Source organism: Salmo salar, chromosome ssa22 (genome assembly GCF_905237065.1).
Source record: "Salmo salar chromosome ssa22, Ssal_v3.1, whole genome shotgun sequence".
NCBI classification, from domain to species: Eukaryota; Metazoa; Chordata; class Actinopteri; order Salmoniformes; family Salmonidae; genus Salmo; species Salmo salar.
The window spans coordinates 9838084-9860360 of NC_059463.1; the positions used below are offsets into that span (position 1 = coordinate 9838084).

A 22277-nucleotide genomic window follows, 5' to 3' on the forward strand; every position below is an offset into this window, starting at 1 on the left:
CAATGCCCTAGAGTCAAAAAAACAAAAATACTTTACTTAACTAGGCAAGTCAGTTAATTAATAAGAAATTCTTATTTTACAATGACGGCCAACCCCGGCCAAACCCTCGCCTAACCTGGACGACGCTGGGCCAATTGTGTGCCGCCCTATGGGACTCCCAATCACGGCCGGTTGTGATACAGCCCGGGATCAAACCAGGGTCTGTAGTGACGCCTCTAGCACTGAGATGCAGTGCCTTAGACCACTGTGCCACTCGGGAGCCAACTCTGGAACTAATTACAGTGTAACTAAACAGTATAAGAGCACCACAACAGTCATACTTTTAGAGAAAAGTCGACTTGATCCGTCTGAGATTAGGCTACCGCTTTTAAATGAGCATAACACGCGTTTTTGGATTATGTTTTTCTGACCTAAAAATATGCATTACCCTTGAAAAATATCAAGATTGTGGTGGAATTGGCAGTCCACCATAATAAACTCCTTGTAGTAGTGTCATCATTTGGGGACGTTCACCACCAGAACTGTCACCAGGACGGTCTGCCTCCACGGTTCCCCTACGGTCGACCTGAGTTTCTGGATCTTACACCAGAGCTTCTTCAATACTCGACAGAACATGCTTCTCGACCGGTGCTGACGTTGAAGAGGGACCCAGCATTGTGGCTTCCCTGGCGGACGGGATACGCAGAGTGAGTGGTTTCTCGACATGTCATTCATAGGGATTTACAAAAAATCCCAAACATTAAAATGCAACTATCAGATTGAATTTTGTAGGCCAAGGATAAATTGCATTGTTGACAATATACAGTTTCGTTTTATGGCGAATATGGCCTCTGTGCTGCTATTGCAAATTCACCCTAGAGCACAGCTGCAACCTGGACTCAGGGGTAGACATAAGATAGTAATTCATTTATGGTTGGATCAGAATCACCGTTATAATCATTGGCCACTACAAAGAATTAAGTAAAAGTCCAAATCCCTATCTCCATACATGGTTAATTTAGGAAAAGGACGATTTTAGCAAGCTTGCTAGCCACCGGAACAATGAGATGCAACAATTCAAGTTTTTTTCTATCAATAATGATGTTTGGCTTGTGATGTGATTGATGTGAAGCCAAATCCAAAATGGCTTCCTTTGACACTTTTTTTTTTGGTGAGCCAGGACCATTCACAATTGAGATGACTCAGTTTAGCTCAATGCTCATTGGCTATTGTTTTATAGATTTTTTCTATCAAGGGAGGCCAAATGCTCATTGTATTCAACGCTAATGCCAGCAACAATGTCATACTCTTTCTGACCAGACAGTATCATATAGATACGCTACACATACAGAGACAGAGGGGCGCTGTTTCGTTCGCTCGTATGCTATAACCAGTGAGATACAATCAGCCGCATGCTAATTGAATGCCATTTATGAGAGACGAAAGATACATTGTTTTTTATTATTTTTTGTAAATTGTTTTCGGAAGCCTGGCTTCCCTTTGCAGACATCAATACACGACACTGATAATTGATCAACAGCACTGCTCAACAGTGATCTTGTCTTCATTGTGACAGGGAATGGTTATTTTGTGTCCAATCCAGACTGGCGCGCAATTTGCAGTGCGTCTCCCCCCCACAACAGCGTTCACTAAAACCCTGCCTTCTGAGATTAGTATACGCACTGAGTGGGGAAGGGGTAGGCTATATTTTCAATGAGGAAAACAGTGTCTGTCAAACGTCACATGGGGCTGGGACCGATTGCTTCCTGAAATGCTGTTCATCGTTGTATTTTTTTATTCACTACGGTACTATTATTAGGCTTTTCATTCATTTCTGTATCGGTTTATTATTTCTATCGCAATGATAAGCAAAGTCAAAAATGCGATGTCCACGCTGGTGGGTGGAATGATGCCCCACGGTCACCACCAGCACCACGGATCCGGGAACGTTCACCACCAGAACTGTCACCAGGACGGTCTGCCTCCACGGTTCCCCTACGGTCGACCTGAGTTTCTGGATCTTACACCAGAGCTTCTTCAATACTCGACAGAACATGCTTCTCGACCGGTGCTGACGTTGAAGAGGGACAGCAGGCTTCCCTGGCGGACGGGATACGCAGAGTGAGTGGTTTCTCGACATGTCATTCATAGGGATTTACAAAAAATCCCAAACATTAAAATGCAACTATCAGATTGAATTTTGTAGGCCAAGGATAAATTGCATTGTTGACAATATACAGTTTCGTTTTATGGCGAATATGGCCTCTGTGCTGCTATTGCAAATTCACCCTAGAGCACAGCTGCAACCTGGACTCAGGGGTAGACATAAGATAGTAAACGAAAATCCGGGACACCACCATTAGTAGGATATGTGACGTTTCGTATGGTATGTATTAAGTTCTCGATGTCTGTCAATAATTTCTATGATATGTTACATATTACAATTCGTATGATATACTACAAATTGCAATTTGTTGTGGCTAACATTAGCTAGGTGGCTAACGTTAGCTAGGCTAGAAGTTATGGGTTAAGGTTAGGCAATAGGTTAAAGGGTTTTAAGGTTAGCGGAATGGTTAGCTAACATGCTAAGTAGTTGCAAAGTAGCTAAAAAGTAGTAAGTAGTTGCTAAAATGCTCAACTGTCTGTGATGAGATTCAAACACACAACCTTTGGGTTGCTAGAAATTCGAGTTAAAAGCCTACCACCCTATTTTCGTTTTTGCCAAAGTAACCTTCTGTCTTATGTAACCGTATCAAGTAGAATATTATACTGAAGAGTGTCTCGGATTAACATTTACTATATTACGTCTAGTCAATGAGACCAGGCTGCACCGCCTGCTGCTGCTGTAGCTGATGACGCTGTAGCAACCTATGGTGTGGTTACTTTAAAACAGTGAGAATCCCTCAATGTCCACTCACTGCATAGACTGACATTGCAACAATAATCAGCTACATATGGTGCAGTTTATTGTATTTTATAGGATCTCACAACATGTAGAACAAACAAAAACATTGAAATGCTACATACTTAGAGTAAGTGATGTCTCCAGTAGTAGACTATCATAATCTGTCCACATCACTGTTATCATCCTATTCTTTGTTGACTGGACACATATTAATAGGATCATGTGCCTGAAAGCTATTCCGGTGGAAATTAGTATCTTATAGGATAGGGATAGACTGTGTACTAGGCCTACTGCTTGAATTTGTCAAAATACGTTTGGTTTCTTTCATAAAGATTCAATAAGTCCCATAGTCGACACAAAAAAATGTAATGTAATGTAGCCTACATGTTTTAGGAGTTAAGGCATGCTAGAAAGTAACAAGAGGGAGGGAGAATTATCAACATTACTTGACATGAATGTCAAACAAACTAATATCAAACATCATGCTAACTTTACCCCGGTACAGTTGAAAGGTAAGGTTGTCTCTGAACATGCACAGTGCAAAGAACAGTTGACAAAGAGCACCTGTGTGGAAGTGTTATAAAATGCCTGCAAGTGTAGCCTACTCTTCATAAAACTGTAACTACTGATTACAGCATATGAAGTGTTCAGTAAAACCTATTTCTATGTAGCCTATGCATTCTACCCTATACAAATGTTTGTAGTTTATACATAGTTTATATTCTCAGGAAGACATCATGTGATATTGAGTTAGTCCTGCATGTTTCTACAACAGTATAAGCCTACCTCTGTTTCCAGCGACAATAAAGCAATAAACCATCTAATACAAAGCATGCAGTACCTATCACCTCCCAAGGTAATTTCATTCACTCTATTGGGTAGAATGTGCTGCCTGGTTGATTCAGGGGAGAGAAAAAAAAACTCCCAGCATCATTCCAGACCTGCCATCTCTCAAGAGGGGGAGTCAGTGGAGGCTGACTGGTGGATTCATACATTTCTAGACCTAGGTGGGTTATACCATTGTATGAAACCCACCCCCGGCCGTCTCCTCAAAGACCCTGAGAAATAAATCTGAGAAAGAGCTGAGTCATCCAAAGGGGCGAGACAGACAGACATACAGGGGGGGTTTGCAATGAAGCGAAGAAGAAGCAGGGATTTTACAATTGCAGGCAGGATGAAAGAAAGGATTCTCACTCCCAAGCAGCAGCAGCATAGAGCGAAGGCGAATGTAGGAAAATGCGTCACACAATTATTAAAGGGTTATTATACACAGCGTTTTACAAAAACATGCATCACGGAGTCTGTGATTATTGTAAACAGCGTCATACATACAGAATGCATTTATTTCACCAAACTGACATTAAAAGTGTACATATAGGCTAGTGTACTTTCGTATTGCCTATATTCTATTTTGCAATGGAGAAGAATTTAGTTGCTCTCTTCTTCAATGGAGAGTTACTACGTCCATCTCCTTCACACGGTTTCTAAAGTGCAGTACAAACCACTGCTGTAATGGACCGAGTGGAAACAATGATCACACATTGACTCTGAACTCTCCAGTTGGAGAAAGTCCTGACCTGCACGGGTCAGTTTTTTTGGAGTCGCACCCACCCCATGCCGGAGACATCAATTCCGAGCTCCACCCGATACCCAACATCAGGATAGTTTTCTCCACAACCCGACCAACCCGCATAGATTTGTTTCGAGAGCTGAGCCCACCCATATCCAAGCGTTCTGTCCTAACAATAGCAGTCAACCACCCAAGCAAACTGGCTAATCTTGGCTAGCTTGCTAGCTACTTCCAGACACAAATGAGAGAACAGCTCACTCTGACCATTTTACTCGTCCTAGCAGAGCTAGTTGGGCTGTTTTTATGTTATCTAGAGCGTTGGTGATTGCAACTGTGCTGCTTGCAACAATTTACGCTTTTTTGCCAACGTTTACTGACACCGGCCATATTCAACGGGTGTTAGGTGTTCATAAATTTGTCAGTTATTCTGAGCTCTTGCACACTCGGACGAGAGTGCTCTGAAATCGGAGTAGATAGCCAGAGCGAATTTCCCAGCTACGTCTATCAACAGTTGTTGCAGTGACATCATTTAACATTCTATTGAAATAGTTACTTGCATAGTGGAGTCTTTTGTTAAGACATGTAGCTAGCTAGCTAAACAATGAACCATAATCCCAACTCATGACATTACCACCTTGCATGAATCTGCAGGTAGCTAACCAACCAGGTTCAATGTTAGCTAGCTAACATTAGGCTATAACTAGCAAAGCAAATGGCTCTGAGATACGAATAATATTACTACACAGATCATACTTGTAACGTTAGCTAGTGAGCCAGCCAGCTAACGTTAGCTAGCTAGCTAACAATACACTTTAACTTGAAATGGAAATGACTTTCTGACAAAATTAGAAATGTAATATCTGAAAATGTAGCTAGCTAGACTATCTTACCCGTATACATTGATGCTGGGATACATGGACGCTTCTCCCTCTCTGTCACGGATACCATGGATGCCCTTAGTTTGAAGATATAATCCGAAGACAGGTGTATTCTCCATCTCCTTAGCTTTCATACTCTTAATTCCACTGATTTCAAAACTTGCGTTAGACAGGATTACCTACACACCCAGAAGGCATTTCTGCCAAAAAACGCATTTTGATTAAAAAAAAAGTTATGTTCAAATGGCTCTCCTGTGAAGTAGTGACGCGCTACATACGCCTAGATTCCTGAAATGAGTCACAGGTCAAGACCCTGGTGAGGACAACGAGCACGCAGATGAGACTGTTTCTGAAAGTTTGTGCAGAAATTCTTCTGTTGTGCAAACCCACAGTTTCATCAGCTTTCTAGGTGGCTGGTCTCAGACGATCCTGCAGTTGAAGAAGCCGGATGTGGAGGTCCTGGGCTGGCGTAGTTACACAAACTAGGTCTACACCTGTACTTCAGCTCCAATTGACATACAGTGAAAGTATTCAGACTTTTTCCACATCTTGTTACTTTACAGCCCTATTCTAAAATGGATTAAATAAAAACAATTCCTCAGCAATCTACACACAATACCACATAATGACAAAGCGAACAGGTTTTTAGAATTTTTGCTAATGTATTAAAAATAAGGTATTCAGACCCTTTGCTATAAGACTCAATTGAGCTCAGGTACATCCTGTTTCCATTGATCATCCTTGAGATGTTTCTACAACTTTATTGCAGTCCACCTGTGGTAAATTCAATTTATTGGACATGATTTGGAAAGGCGCACACCTGTCTATATAAGGTCCCACAGTTGACAGTGCATGTTAGCGAAAATTAAACCAAGCCATTAAGTCAAAGGAATTATCCATAGATCTCCGAGACAGGATTGTGTCGAGGCACAGATCTTGGGAAGGGTACCAAAACATTTCTGCAGCATTGAAGGTCCCCAAGAACACAGTGGCCTCCATTCTTAAATGGAATAAGTATGGAACCACCAAGACTCTTCCTAGAGCTGGCCACCCAGCCAAACTGAGTAATCGGGGGAGAAAGGCTTGGTCAGGGAGGTGACCAAGAACCCAATGGTCACTCTGACAGAGCTCTAGAGTTCCTTTGTGGAGATGGGAGAACCTTCCAGAAGGACAAATATCTCTGCAGCACTCCACCAATCAGGCCTTTATGGTAGAGTGGCCAGACGGAAGCCACTTCTCAGAAAAAGGCACATGACAGCCCGCTTGGCGTTTACCAAAAGGCACCTAAAGACTCTCAGACCATGAGAAACAAGATTCTCTGGTCTGATGAAACCAAAATTGAACTCTTTGGCCTGAATGCCAAGCGTCACGTCTGGAGGACACCTGGCACCATCCTTAGGGTGAAGCATGGTGATGGCAGCATCATGCTGTGAGGATGTTTTTCAGCTGCAAGGACTGGGAGACTAGTCAGGACCGAGGCAAGAAAGAACGGAGCAATGTACAGAGAGATCCTTGATGAAAACCTGCTCCAGAGCACTCAGGACCTCAGACTCTGGCGAAGGTTCACATTCCAACAGGACAACGACCCTAAGAAAACAGCCAAGACAACGCAGGAGGGGCTTCGGGACAAGTCTCTGAATGTCCTTGAGTGGCCCAGCCAGAGCCTGGACAAACGTCTCTGGAGAGACCTGAAAATAGCTGACGGATCTGCAGAGAAGAATGGAAGAAACTCCCCAAATACAGGTGTGCCAAGCTTGTAGCGTCATACCCAAGAAGACTCGATACTGTAATCGCTGCCAAAAGGTGCTTCAACAAAGTACTGAGTAAAGGGTCTGAATAGTTATGTAAGTGTGTGTGTGTGTGTGTGTGTGCATAATTTTTTTTTAATACATGAGCAAAAAATTAAACAGTTTTTGCTTTGTCATTATAGGGTATTGTGTGAAGATTGAGGAAAATAAACAATTCAATATATTTTAGAATAAGGCTGCAACGTAAGAAAATGTGGAAAAAGTCAAGGGGTCTGAAAACTTTCCAAAGGCAATGTACCTACAAAGTATGCACCTGTGCTTGAACCCAATGGGTCTAATCCTGATTGTTTAAAACCGCGATCCAGCCGGTGTCGATTCCACAAGTTGCCATCGGCTAAATCTATGATGTTAAAATGCCTATTTACTCTGTTCCTTCTGACTGCGCAATCCACTCATCAGCCCAGCCAGGCAACTTATGAACTTGATCTCCACTATAAAAAGCAGGTAGAAATTATCTCCCATTTTTGAAAATGTGTTTTCAACAGCAGAGATTTGTATAAACCTTCCTGTCTGTCTCTCCAATATTTGCAACATTGTTTCAATATTGAAATTTGATCTTCTGCTGTCCAATAGTAATGAACAAGTCGGGTCGAGACAGATAGGCATATACAAAAAAATGTAAATTGAAAAAAGATTACGCCACTATTTTCAGTTTGAAGTCCTTGTGTTACTGTAGCTGTGTTGTTGGCTAGCTCCTCTGAACAGCAGTGTCCTGACAAGTGAGTACTTTTTTCTATGCCAGGTGAAATCGTGCCTCATTAGCTCATTGTTATGGATGTATCCAAATAAATGTCACTAGAAAACAGCATATGCAAATATAGCTACTTTGCTGTTATTCTGGCTGCATGTGAGTTTTGGATGTGACTAAATTAACCGTAGTTGGCTCGCTAGCAAACAAGGGATAAGAACGTTGCCAGCCAGTATGGCATTGGAACATTTAGAACGAACGACATGTCCCATTACGCTGATAAACCAGGTCTACACTTGTGACTATTCAGCAAAACTAACATAACCCAGGTATACCTTTGTGCAAGAGACAATAAACAAATCTATCGACATTAAATATTTGTTAAATTATTACACTAATTCAGTTTACAGGTCTATACACGGCCAATTCCCTCAGAAATAACAAAATATTTTACGGATAGAATCACTGATTTAAACATTATGTAAAGGCTGGTGGATAGTGGCAAAATCATCTGGAAGATCATCTTGATCAAGTACATCTATCAGGTATGAACGTAAAACCCAGATGCAGACAGCGTCGAATTAACAATGGTTTAATAATCCAACAGGGGCAGGCAATAGACAGGTCAAGGCAGACAGGGGTCAGTAAATCAGAAGTGGGGCAACGGTACCGGACGGCAGGCAGGGTCAGGGTAGGCAGAGGTCAATAATCCAGAGGTGGGGCAAAGGTACAGGTCAGCAGGCAGGCTCGGGAGCAGGCAGAGTGGTCAGGCAGGCTCGGCTTTTACCAGAAGAGACTGGGAAAAGCAGGAGCTGACAACAAAAATGCTGGTTGACTTGACAAACAAGATGAACTGGCAACAGACAAACAGAGAACACAGGTATAAATACACAGGGGATAATGGGGAAGATGGGCGACACCTGGAGGGGGGTTGAGACAATCACACAGACAGGTGAAACAGATCAGGGCGTGACAATATCCATAACCCAACGCCACTTCAATCTACTGAAAAAAGAATAATCTGCTATGATTAAAGAAACTACATGACCAAAATTATGTGGACAGCTGTTCGTCGAACATCTCATTCCAAAATCATGGGAAGTAATATGGAGTTGGTCTCTCCTTTGATGCTGTAACAGCCTCCACTCTTCTAGGAAGGCATTCCACTAGATGCAGGGACTTGCTTCCATTCAGCCACAAGATAATTAGTGAGGTCGGGCACTGATGTTGGGCGATTAGGCCTGGCTCGCAGTCGGCATTCCAATTCATCCCAAAGGTGTTTGATGGGGTTGAGATCGGGGCTCTGTGCAGGCCAATCAAGTTCTTCGACAGAGATCTCGACAAACCATTTCTGTATGGACCTCGCTTTGTGCATGGGGGTATTGTTATGCTGAAACAGGAAAGGGCCTTCCCAAACTGATACCACAAAGTTGGAAGCACAGAATCATCTAGAATGTCATTGTACTGTATGTTGTAGCCTTAATATTTCCCTTAGCTTTGGGCCTAGCCAGAAACATGAAAAACAGCCCCAGACCATTATTCCTCCTCCACTAAACTTTACAGTTTAGGTAGCGTTCTCCTGGCATCCGCCAAACCCAGATTAGTCCGTCAGACGGCCAGATGGTGAAGCGCAATTCGTCACTCAAGAAAAGGCTTTCCACTGCTCCAGATGCATACATTTAATGCATTTATTTTTTATACTGGCCCCCCATGGGAATCGAACCCACAACTCTGGCATTGCAAACACCATGCTCTACCAACTGAGCCGCAGGGACCTATTGTGGAGGACTTAATTCTTCCTGCTACCGCGGATATGGCTGGGACAATGTTTCATGATGCATCAGTGACATGGCAGGAGATGTTTTGAAACAATTACTGTTTCGCATACAAGCCAATGAATTCTGTGTGTTACAGCTGGATGAGTCAACAAACATGGCGGGCCTGGCACAGCTCCTGGTGTATGTCTGTTACATTTATGGGGGGTCAATTAAGGAAGACATCCGCTTCTGCAAACCACTGGAAACCAGGACAACAGGAGAGGATATTTTTAAAGTACTGGACAGCTTTGTGACAAAAAGTGGACTTTGATGGTCAAGATGAGTTGGTATCTGTACTGATGGCGCAAAAGCCATGACTGGGAGACATGCGTGCAAGCAGTTGTTCCCAACACCACTTGGGTACACTGCAGCATCCACCGAGAGACTCTTGCTGCCAAGGGAATGCCCGAAAGCTTGAAAGACGTTTTGGACACAACAGTGAAAATGATTAACTTTGTTAAAGCAAGGTCCCTGAACTCTTGTGTATTTTCAGCGACCATGTAACGCTTTTACAACATACAGAATTGCACTAGTTATCAAGGGGCAACGTATTGACACGTATTTATTTTTTATTGAGAGATGAGCTTAAAATGTATTTACTGACCATCATTTTCACTTGTCTGACCTCTTGCATGATGAGTTTCTCACATGACTGGCCTATCTGGGTGATGCTTTTTCTCGCCTCAATGATCTGAATCTAGGATTACAGGGACTCTCTGCAACTATATTCAATGTACAGGACAATATTGAGGCTATGATTAAGAAGTTTGCTCTCTTCTCTGTCTGCATTAAAATTACGCAGGTACTTTCCCGAAATGGACTGCACAAACAACTGGATTCGTTATCCCTTTCATGCCCTGCCTCCAGTCCACTTAAATCAAATCAAATTTTATTAGTCAGAAGTGTCGAATAACAACAGGTGTAGACCTTACAGTGAAATGCTTACTTACGAGCCCCTAACCGACAGTGCAGTTTCAAAAAATACAGATAAGCGATAAAAGTAGCAAGTAATTAAAGAAGAGCAGTAAAAAATAACAAATACAGGGGGGTGCCGGTACAGAGTCAATGTGCGGGGGCACCGGGTAGTTGAGGTAGTATGTACATGTAGGTAGAGTTAATTAAAGTGACTATGCATAGATGACAACAGAGAGTGGCAGTGGTGTGGAGAGGGGAGGGGGTGGGGGGTAAATGTGGGTAGTCTGGGTAGCCGTTTGACTAGGTGTTCAGGAGTCTTATGACTTGGGGGTAGAAACTGTTTACAAGCATCTTGGACCTAGACTTGGCGCTCCGGTACCGCTTGCCGTGTGGTAGCAGAGAGAACAGTCTATGACTAGGGTGGCTGGAGTCTTTGACAATTTTTAGGGCCTTCCTCTGACACCGCCTGGTATAGAGGTCCTGGATGGCAGGAAGCTCGGCCCCAGTGATGTACTGGGCCGTTCGCACTACCCTCTGTAGTGCCTTGCGGTCGGAGGCCGAGCAGTTGCCATACCAGGCAGTGATGCAACCAGTCAGGATGCTCTCGATGGTGCAGCTGTAAAACCTTTTGAGTATCTGAGGACCATTGCCAAATCTTTCAGTCTCCTGAGTGGGAATAGGTTTTGTCGTTCCCGCTTCACGACTGTCATGGTGTGCTTGGACCATGTAAGTTCGTTGGTGATGTGGACACCAAGGAACTTGAAGCACTCAACCTGCTCCACTGCAGCCCCATAGAGGAGAATGGGGCATGCTCTGTCCTCTTTTCCTGTAGTCCACAATCATCTCCTTAGCGTTGATCACATTGAGGGAGAGGTTGTTGTCCTGGCACCCCACGACCAGGTCTCTAACCTCCTCCCTATAGGCTGTCTCGTTGTTGTCGTGATCAGGCCTACCACTGTTGTGTCGTCGGAAAATTTAATGATGGTGTTGGAGTCGTGCCTGGCAGTGCAGTCATGAGTGAACAGGGAGTACAGGAGGGGGCTGAGCACGCACCCAGGGGCCCCTGTGTTGAGGATCAGCATGGCAAATGTGTTGTTACCTACCCTTACCAACTGAGGGCGGCCCGTCAGGATGTCCAGGGTCCAGTTGCAGAGGGAGGTGTTTAGTCCCAGGGTCCTTAGCTTATTGATGAGTTGAGGGCACTATGGTGTTGAACGCTGAGCTGTAGTCAATGAATAGCATTCTCACATAGGTGTTCCTTTTGTCCAGGTGGGAAAGGGCAGTGTGGACTGCAATAGAGACTGCATCATCTGTGGATCTGTTGGGGCGGTATGCAAATTGGTGTGGGTCTAGGGTTTCTGGGATAATGGTGTTGATGTGAGCCATGACCAGCCTTTCAAAGCACTTCATGGCACTTCATGGCTACAGACGTGAGTGCTACGGGTCGGTAGTCATTTAGGCAGGTTACCTTAGTGTTCTTGGGCACAGGCACTATGGTGGTCTGTGATCACACAGTCTTCCGGTACAGCTGGTGCTCTCATGCATGTTTCAGTGTCATTTGCCTCGACGCGAGCATAGAAATAGTTTAGCTCGTCCGGTAGGCTCGTGTCACTGGGCAGCTCTCGGCTGTGCTTCCCTTTGTAGTCTGTAATGGTTTGCAGGCCCTGCCACATCCGACGAGCATCAGAGCCGGTGTAGTACAACTCGATCTTAGTCCTGTATTGACGCTTTGCCTGTTTGATGGCTCGTCGGAGGGCATAGCGAGATTTCTTATAAGCTTCCGGGTTAGAGTCCCGCTCCTTGAAAGTGGCAGCTCCAGCCTTTAGCTCAGTGCGGATGTTGCCTGTAATCCGTGGTTTCTGGTTGGGGTATGTATGTACGGTCACTGTGGGGACGACGTCATCGATGCACTTATTGATGACGCCAATGACAGCTGTGGTGTACTCCTCAATGCCATTGGAGGAATCCCGGAACATATTCCAGTCTGTGCTAGCAAAACAGTCCTGTAGCTTAGCATCTGCTTCATCTGACCACTTTTTTTATTGATCTAGTCACTGGTGCTTCCTGTTTTAATTTTTGCAGGAATCAGGAGGATAGAATTATGGTCAGATTTGCCAAATGGAGGGTGAGGGAGAGCTTTGTATGCATCTCTGTGTGTGGAGTATAGGTGGTCTTGAGTTTTTTTCCCTCTGGTTACAGATTTAACATGCTGATAAAGATTTGGTAAGAAGGATTTAAGTTTCCCTGCATTAAAGTCCCTGGATACTCGGAGAGCCGCCCCTGAGTGAGCATTTCATTGTTTGCTTATGGCAGAATAAAGCTCATTCAATGCTATCTTAGTGTCAGCCTCTGACTGTGGCTGGCACACACTTACCAATATCTGAACAAGAGAGCCTCATCGAAATTGCAACAAGCTGTTCTGTGAAAATTGAATTTAAAATCAGAAGCCACTGCCAGATTTCTGGATTGGGCTGCGCTGAGTATCCGGTCTTGGCAAATCGCGCGGTTAAGATACTGATGCCCTTTGCAACCACGTATCTATGTGAGAGTGGATTCTCGGCCCTCACTAGCATGAAGACTAAATACAGGCACAGACTGTGTGTGAAAAATAATTTAAGACAGACTCTCTCAAGTTATGTGCATCCTTTCAAGCACACCCTTCTCATTAACCTGTGGTGAGTTATTCACAATTTTTGATGCCCAAATAAGGCTTTATATGTAAGATGGCTAAATAAAGAGCAAAATTATAGATTATATTATTATTTGTGGTCCTATAAGAGCACTTTGTCACTTCCCACGAGCCAGGTTGTGACTCAAACTCCTTCTTATGTTTAATAAATGTATTGTATAGTGTGTGTGTGTGTGTGGCAGGTTTTCAATGATGGCAAACAACATTTGAGAGTGCGCTGACCCTGGTACTACAGGGGGTACGCAGCTGGAGGTTGAATGTTTGAAGGGGCACGGGACTATAAAAGGTTTGGGAACCACTGGTTTAAATGAACAAAAGCTTGAATTAACGTAATAATTACCTGAATTATCTTAAGCAAATACCTGCTTGCACTTTTTGCTTGCTGTGTATCATTCAATCATTCCTCCTGACACAATGACTCCAAAATTCTTCCAAACCCAGGATTTCACTCATGTAGCACCTGTTTCCACGATGGTGTATTCCACCATCACAACCTTTTTATTTTTATTTATCCTGTTACGTTATCTATTTTTGTGTGAGCTAGACTAGCCAGGGAAAGTAAACTTGGCAACGCAGTCACACGTGGGAGAGGGAAAATAAGCTCTTCACGTGGACAAATTAGGAATGTTTCAGCACCACACTAATAATGGACAGTTCCCTGCGTGTGTGGTTGGTACTCTAGGCAACCTTATCTGGCTCACCGCTCACCAAATGGAATTCGCAACACGATGCAACACAACAAGCTCCTGGGTTTGTAAAAAAATTTAATTCTTGATTTTTTAAACTTTTCCGACTCGCAATATAAATGTTCTGAACCTCGAGCCGACCCGATGCAGGACTGTAGTTGGAGGGGTCTACTCCATTGATTTAAGTCCAGTATCTGTGAAAGTATGGTCATTTTGATATCACTTGGAGTCACCTATCAAAGTCACAACACTGTTCTGTTTTGACCCTACATTAATGAACTCTCCACCAGGACAGGACAGGACAGCAGTGTTCATTTTACCTTGCAGACTAAATAACTGCCTCTTCAGACTAAAAACACTCTGGCCTCCAGCTCCTTTAGACTCCAGAGAGAGTCCTTCCCCTCATCTCCTCCAGCTCCTAGCACTCCAGTTCCTAGAAATGTATTTTACCTTGATCACCTATGATGGGGCACTTAACCATGCCTCACACACACACACACCGCATAATGCATCACTGTAATTGAGGCAAAACTTACAATAGATTTTGCACTGAACTGTTTCTATTATTGCGTTGAACTTTTAATCTTTGCTCTTTTACTCTACAGCAGTACTGTGGTTTTTGGCTTTGACTTTGGCTCGTGTTATTAAATTGTTCATGCGCACTTATTGTAAGTTGCTCTGGATAAGAGTGAGTGTTGCAATGTCAGTGTAATCCCCTCGGGGCATCTATTTAAGCTTATTGACCTCTAAACAGATAGCAGAGAATGATGCTCATTTATTTTTTTATTTGAACCATTTCATGTCAATGATGTTGCAAAAATGATAAAACAAAAATCTACTGGAGCTGATTCTCTTAATCCCTTTTTCCTGCAGTTTTCTACCCTCCCTCATTGTAGAACCTTTTGCCCCACATGTTTTATTTAAAAATTGCTTCTGGTGCTATCCCTAAGATCTGGAAGGTGGTGCAAGTCCTCCCCCTTCACAAACGCAGGGATACTTCGGACGTAGATAACTACTGCCAAATTTCTAAACTATCTTGCCTTGCAAAATTATTCGAATCACTGGCAAACTCTCAGCTAATGACGGTTTTAACTTCAAATTATATTCTTAATTTTTTATTTCACCTTTATTTAACCAGGTAGGCTAGTTGAGAACAAGTTCTCATTTACAACTGTGACCTGGCCAAGATAAAGCACAACAGTTCGACACATGCAACAACACAGGACAGCAGTGAATAAACAAACATACAGTCAATAATACAGTAGAAAAAAAGAAAAGTCTATATACAGTGAGTGCAAATGAGGTAAGATAAGGGAGGTAAGGCAATAAATAGGCCATGGTGGCGAAGTAATTACAATATAGCAATTAAACACTGGAATGGTAGATGTGCAGAAGATGAATGTGCAAGTAGAGATACTGGGGTGCAAAGGAGCAAGATAAATAAATATATTCAGTATGGGGATGAGGTAGTTGGATGGGCTGTTTACAGATGGGCTATGTACAGGTGCAGTGATATGTGAGCTGCTCTGACAGCTGGTGCTTAAAGCTAGTGAGGGAGATATGAGTCTCCAGCTTCAGTGATTTTTTTGCAGTACGTTCCAGTCACTGGCAGCAGAGAACTGGATGGAAAGGCTGCCAAAGGAGGAATTGGCTTTGGGGGTGACCAGTGAAATATACCTGCTGGAGTGCGTGCTACGGGTGGGTGCTGCTATGGTGACCAGTGAGCTGAGATAAGGCGGGGCTTTACCTAGCAGAGACTTGTAGATGACCTGGAGCCAGTGGGTTTGGCGACGAGTATGAAGCAAGGGCCAGCCAACAAGAGCGAACAGGTCGCAGTGGTGGGTAGTATATGGACGAGTTGCTGTGGGGAGTGCAGGGCTGTTGACCGGGGTAGTGGTAGCCAGGTGGAAAGCATGGCCAGCCGTAGAAAAATGAATATTGAAATTCTCAATTATAGTGGATTTATCAGTGGTGACAGTGTTTCCTAGCCTCAGTGCAGTGGGCAGCTGCTCTTATTCTCCATGGACTTTACAGTGTCCCAGAACTTTTTTGAGTTTGTGCTATAGGATGCAAATTTCTGTTTGAAAAAGCTAGCTTTAGCTTTCCTAACTGCCTGTGTATATTGGTTCCTAATTTCCCTGTAAAGTTGCATATCACGGGGGCTATTCGATGCTAATGCAGAAAGCCACAGGATGTTTTTGTGCTGGTCAAGGGCAGTCGGGTCTGGAAAGAACCAAGGGCTATATCTGTTCCTGGTTCAAAATGTTTTGAAAGGTGTGTACCAGTCTGGTTTTAGACCTGGACATAATACATTTATGAAACTGTGCTAAATGGCTTGATAAGATAATCCATCCACCTGACAGGTGTGTCATATCAAGAAGCTGATTAAACAACATGGTCATTATACAGGTGCACCTTGTGCTGGGGACAATAAAATTCCAATCTAAAATGTGCAGCTTTGTCATACAACACAGATGTCTCAAGTTTTGAGCAAGCTTGCAATTGGCATGCTGACTGCAGGAATGTCCACCAGAGCTGTTGCCAGAGAATTTTATGTTAATTTCTCTACCATAAACCGCCTTCCATGTCGTTTTAGAGAATTTGGCAGTACATACAACCGGCCTCACAACAGCAGACCATGTATGACATCGTGTGGGCGAGCAGTTTGCTGATGTCAACGTTGTGAACAGAGTGCCCCATGGTGGTGGTGGGGTTATGGGATGGGCAGGCATAAGCTACGGACAACGAACAAAATTGCATTTTATCAATGATATCGTGACGAGATTCTGAGGCCCATTCTGTGACCAACAGATGCATATCTGTATTCCCAGTAATTTGAAATCCATAGATTAGGGCCTAATGAATTTTTAAATTGACTGATTTCCTCATATGAACTGTGACTCAGTAAAATCTTTTAAACTGTTGCATGTTGCGTTTATATTTTTGTTCAGTATAAATAATATTGGTCTATCTGCAAAAATCTGTAACATTCATCTGTATGCAGATGACGCTTATGTACGCTATTGCCCCAACTGCTGACCAGGCTATGTCGGAAAAATTATTGATGGAAATGGATGTTTTATGTTGTTTTCTATTTGTTGTAAAACATCTTACATATTTCTACATATTTATGCATTGGATGGTTCTCTCAGCGAGCAGGTTCCCGCCTATAAATATATGGGCTTTTGGATTGACAAAATGTTGACGTTTAAAAAAAAAAAAACAGATGAGCTAGTTAAAAAGTTGATATTGAAAGAAGCCTCTCCCCAAATAGCAGGAAGCAGTTGTACAGTCAACTTTCCTGCCAGCTCCTTACTATGGCGACACCATTTATCAGAATGCAGCAGCCGCTACTCTAAAACCTTTGGCTGCAGTGGACCATAGCGCTCTTTGCTTTATCACAGGTGACAGGTTTAATACTCGTCACTGCATCCTTTATAAGAAGGTCGTCTGGACCTCTCTAAATTCCCGTAGATCACTTCATTTCTCCCTTTTTGTTTACAAGCTTCCAACATTTCTCACTTCTCTGCTAAAGTATACAAATATGAGGCAGCAAATCTTGATGTCCCTCTTGTTTTGAATAATTGACAAACCTCATTAAATCTCGAATCCCTGGTGCCAATAGGGCAGTTTAGAATGCTGATGAGGAATGAACTCACTGAAGCTTCCGAGTGTTTTGGTCGATTTGTAATAATTTGTAGTTTATTTTTTTCTTCAGTTTTATTGAATTATTATATTGATTTGTGAATTATTTGTTCTCAGGGCACCATTGAGAATGAGACCCTGGTCTCAAATTGGGCTTACCTCAAAAAATGCAAGTAAAAAATAAAGACAAAGTTAACTGAGTGGGGCTGGGATAAATGTGAAGCAACAGTGTTCTGATGTTCATCATCGCAATACAGTTGTTTCAGTTGTTAAATTATAACCCCTATGGAAAACCAGACAGCTCGCAATGCTTTTCCAGACTTGGAACAATATGGAGCTGTAATGCTGAATATTTTCACATTGGGTGCATACCCCAGACTGTACTGTACTCGATCACACAGTGCATTCACCCACAAGCACTTCCTCGGAGCGGTTGCCTAATAAGCGATTTGCAAACAACAGATCTGTCACGTCATACAGTATGCTGTGAAAGCTTTTGGGTGGGAACAGAGACTTACTGTAGAGGAATTCAAAGGAAGACTCTAACCTTTCAAAGTTGGCATGCTGGAGCTCAGAAGTCTTTTGAATTATGCTTATAGCAGCAATCCATCTCAGTGAGCATGGCATCAATTATCTGTAACCAGACACTACCTTCCACTTTAAAAGCCTTTAGTCAAATTATATTAGATGCAGAATGTACAACAGCCAGAAAAGGCCAGGTCATGGTCAATGGTATGCTTGAACACTGCCTAAACAAGACCTGAGTCTTAGTGTTTACTTTTCTATTGTGAGCTACTTTAAGTTAAATTGTTTCATCATCCTTTTATAACCTTTTATTAGCGTCTTTCCCCCCACTAAATCTTTTTTTGCCACCCTCCTTATCTCAATTTCAAGACAACAGCTTACCGCCTCCAAGTTTCATATCAGATCTGATCAACGATCACGTTTCATAAGCTATACATATTAGTAAAGTAGTAAATACAATACCAGTCAAAAGTTTGGACACACCTACTCATTCAAAGGTTTTTCTTTTAATTTGACTATTTTCTACATTGTAGAATAATAGTGAAGACATCAAAACTATGAAATTAGCCTCTTGCTCTTTCTGTTTGCAACGCCAGGTTGTGGGTTCGATTCCCACGGGGGAGCAAAAAACCCTCTGATACCCATCATTTAAAACACGTATGGAATCATGTAGTAACCAAGTAAAAGTGTTAAACAAATCAAAATATATTTTACATTTTTCAAAGTAGCCACCCTGTGCCTTGACAGCTTTGCAGACTCTCAACCAGCTTCATGAGGAATGCTTTTCCAACAGTCTTGGAGGAGTTCCCACATATGCCGAGCACTTGTTGGCTGCTTTTCCTTTACTCTGCGGTCCAACTCATCCCAAACCATCTCATTTGGGTGATTGTGGAGGCCAGGTCATCTGATGCAGCACTCCATCACTCTCCTTGGTCAAATAGCCCTTACACAGCCTGGTGGTGTGTTTTGGGTCGTTGTCCTGTTGAAAAACAAATGATAGTCCCACTAAGCATAAACCAGATGGGATTGCGTATCGTTGCAGAATGTTGTGATAGCCATGCTGGTTAAGTGTGCCTTGAATTCTAAATAAATCACTGACAGGGTCATCAGCAAAGCACCCCCACACCATCACTCCTCCTCCTCCATGCTTCATGGTGTGAACCACACATGCGAAGATCATCCGTTCACCTACTCTGCGTCTCACAAAGACAGAGCAGTTGGAACCAAAAATCTCAAATTTGGACTCATCAGACCAAAGGACAGATTTCCACCGGTCTAATGTCCATTGCTCATGTTTCTTGGCCCAAGCAAGTTTCTTCTTATTATTGGTGTCCTTTAGTAGTGGTTTCTTTGCAGTAATTCGACCACAAAGGCCTGATTCACGCAGTCTCCTCTGAACAGTTGATGTTGATGTTTGTTACTTGAACTCTGTGAAGCATTTATTTGGGCTGCAATCTGAGGTGCAGTTAACTCTAATGAACTTATCCTCTGCAGCAGCGGTAACTCTGGGTCTTGCTTTCCTGTGGAGGTTCTCATGAGAGCCAGTTTCATTATAGCGCTTGATGGTTTTTGCAATTGCACTTGAAGAAACTTTCAAAGTTCTTGACATTTTCTGGATTGACTGACCTCCATGTCTTAAAGTAATGATGGGCTGTCATTTCTCTTTGCTTATTTGAGCTGTTCTTGCCATAATATGGACTTGGTCTTTTACCAAATAGGGCTATTTTCTGTATACCACCCTACCTCAAACACATTAAGGAAAGAAATTCCACAAATTAACTTTTAACAAGGCACACAAATGCATTCCAGGTGACTACGTCTTGAGAGAATGCCAAGATTGTGCAAAGCTGTCATCAAGGCAAAGGGTGGCTACTTTGAAGGATCTCAAATATGAAATATATTTTTGATTTGTTTAACACCTTTTTTGGTTACTACATGATTCCATGTATTATGTCATAGTTTTGAGGTCTTCACTATTATTCTACAATGTAGAAAATAGTAAAAATAAATAAAAAGGTGTCCAAACTTTTGATTGGTACTGTATATGTATATTATATACACCTCACATGCAACCCATGATAAGACTATGAGCAAAGTATATTAAAACAGAATATGACTCCATAAAGGTGATTTAGCAATGTGCATGCAAGCATTAAGTTACATGTTATATTTGACTAGTAGGAAAAGTCTGAGAATTGTCTATAAAAAGGCAAATATTTAATATCATTGTAAAATTTATGGATTTACATACAAGGCATAAGCTTAAGTTACAAGGCATTAACACGCAATACAAAGCATTATTCTAGGCATAAAGATTTAAGACAAAGTATGAACAAAACAGGCCCACACAACCTTTTTCCATGGGCAGGATACAGGATAAGCAACAAAGGCATTTCATTCTATTTATTCCAGAACGTACTTGTTTGTATTCAAAATCAGGGGTTGCCCAACCACAGGCAAAACCAAAACTAATATAACTAAAATATCGAACCAACTAGCCAACCTCCTCAAGAGTAGGTCACATCTACATGTGATGTCAAGAGGTGGTGGGCCGAGTACTCAGTTACTGGCCCAACGCTCCTACCCACCAGGCTACCTGCCGCCCCGGGGGTCAGGGCTGACTGGCCCCTATCTATGTGCATGCATGTGGGTGGAGTGGAATTTTTTGGAGCAGCTGACACCTTTTGGTAACATATCCTCACACCGGTCCCACTCCCATTCACAAGGGGGTAAATACAACGTTTTTTTTTGTTGGTCATTTCATTTAATGAAAGCAAGGAAGCGTCACCTTCCCTTGCTAGTAGTAGCTAGCTGGCAGCCCTGGCTAGCTGCATGGTCTTAGTCTGGCTAAAAACATAGCAAGCTAGCTAGCTAGCCAGCATTTTTAAGCTTCCCACATCGCCATGTGAAGTAATCAGATTTATAATTTATAAAAATATGCCCTGGCAAATATTCTTATACTGGCCGGTGTAACCTAAAACATTATCCCAGTTTTTGATATGGTATTTTTGTATTCATTTCAATATCAGCTAAAAATAGCACAATCATGTTTTGGGGGAGAGAAAAAGCACATGGCTAGCTAGTTGGCTACAGCAGGTTCACCATTTCACAATAGCCTGGAATCCCTAGTTATTACTTCTAAACAAAATACCTTTTTGGGTGGATTCTTGTTGTTTGGTTTACTGTTTGAACAGTCGCTGAGATTGTATTTGGTTATCAATGCAAAATAGGCTACTTTGATGAATAGACTATATAGACTACAGATCAGATCAAGGAACCAAGTGAACACACTGCCCCCACACTGTGGAAGGAATGATTCGCTGCGTCTCAATTTTCAGGTAGTACAAAGGTATGTGAATGAAGTAGCGAATTACAAGGAGACACCCTTTTTGCAACACTGCTCCATACCTTCGGTCTTCGTAGTGTGTGAATTTACCCTAAAAGCCTTTTGTATTGTTGGGCCATTTGCCATCTGGCCATGAATAAACCTTTTCCACTCCTATTATTTTTTTCCGAGAAGTTGAAGTTGAGGCCATGTGATGCAGGTCCTGCAATACATGACTCACTGTTAGCACCATGCTTGAAAAGCTGTGACAGGAAACCACAGACATCTCAGATAGGAAGAGATCATCTTGACTTTGTGAGGAAGAGATCATCTTGACTTTGTGATAAACTCATGAGTGGCTTTTTAGAAAACTCATTACAAATGAATATGCAAACTCGTGAAGGGTTATTCTGACCCCCAAGATCACTTTGCAAGAAATGTGACTTTCTCCTTTTGAATCACATTTTTGTACATGAGATGAAGTCAAACATGAGGCAGTGATTAAGTAAAATGTAATCATCATCACTCTTGGTTTGTGAGGTAGGTTAAATTGTGTTGAGAGAATGAATGATATAAGTGGAACACAAAATGTAGATGGTAAAGGAAGTGTCATCATTACTTAGAAAAAGGAATGACCGATTCTCATCTCTCTGTTCTTAAAAAAAACATAGGCAACCGATGAGGAACTCAGTGAAACTCGAGGCTTCCTCTTTTGAAAGTCCCATACATGAGTTAAGATTCAAACACAGATGTGTAACAAGATTCAAACACAGATGTGCTCGTTTAACACGGGAAAAGCATTTCAGTTACATGTTTACAATGACTGAAAGATAAGATAAAAGATAAA

The 22277-nt window shown here is 42.4% G+C and overlaps 1 protein-coding gene across 2 annotated transcripts in view; it reads left to right on the forward strand.

Moving 5' to 3' along the window:
* The first annotated feature begins 1618 nt into the window (after positions 1-1618).
* ppm1j (protein phosphatase, Mg2+/Mn2+ dependent, 1J) overlaps positions 1619-22277 on the forward strand; it is a 55577-nt gene continuing 34918 nt past the window's right edge. Inside the window, exon 1 of one of the 2 annotated variants that reach the window (XM_045705186.1) lies at positions 1619-2100. In XM_045705186.1, the coding sequence (XP_045561142.1) occupies positions 1841-2100 (260 nt within the window). In that variant the 5' untranslated portion in view covers positions 1619-1840. The remainder of the gene's footprint in view (positions 2101-22277) is intronic. The other variant, XM_014166107.2, reaches the window with a different exon arrangement.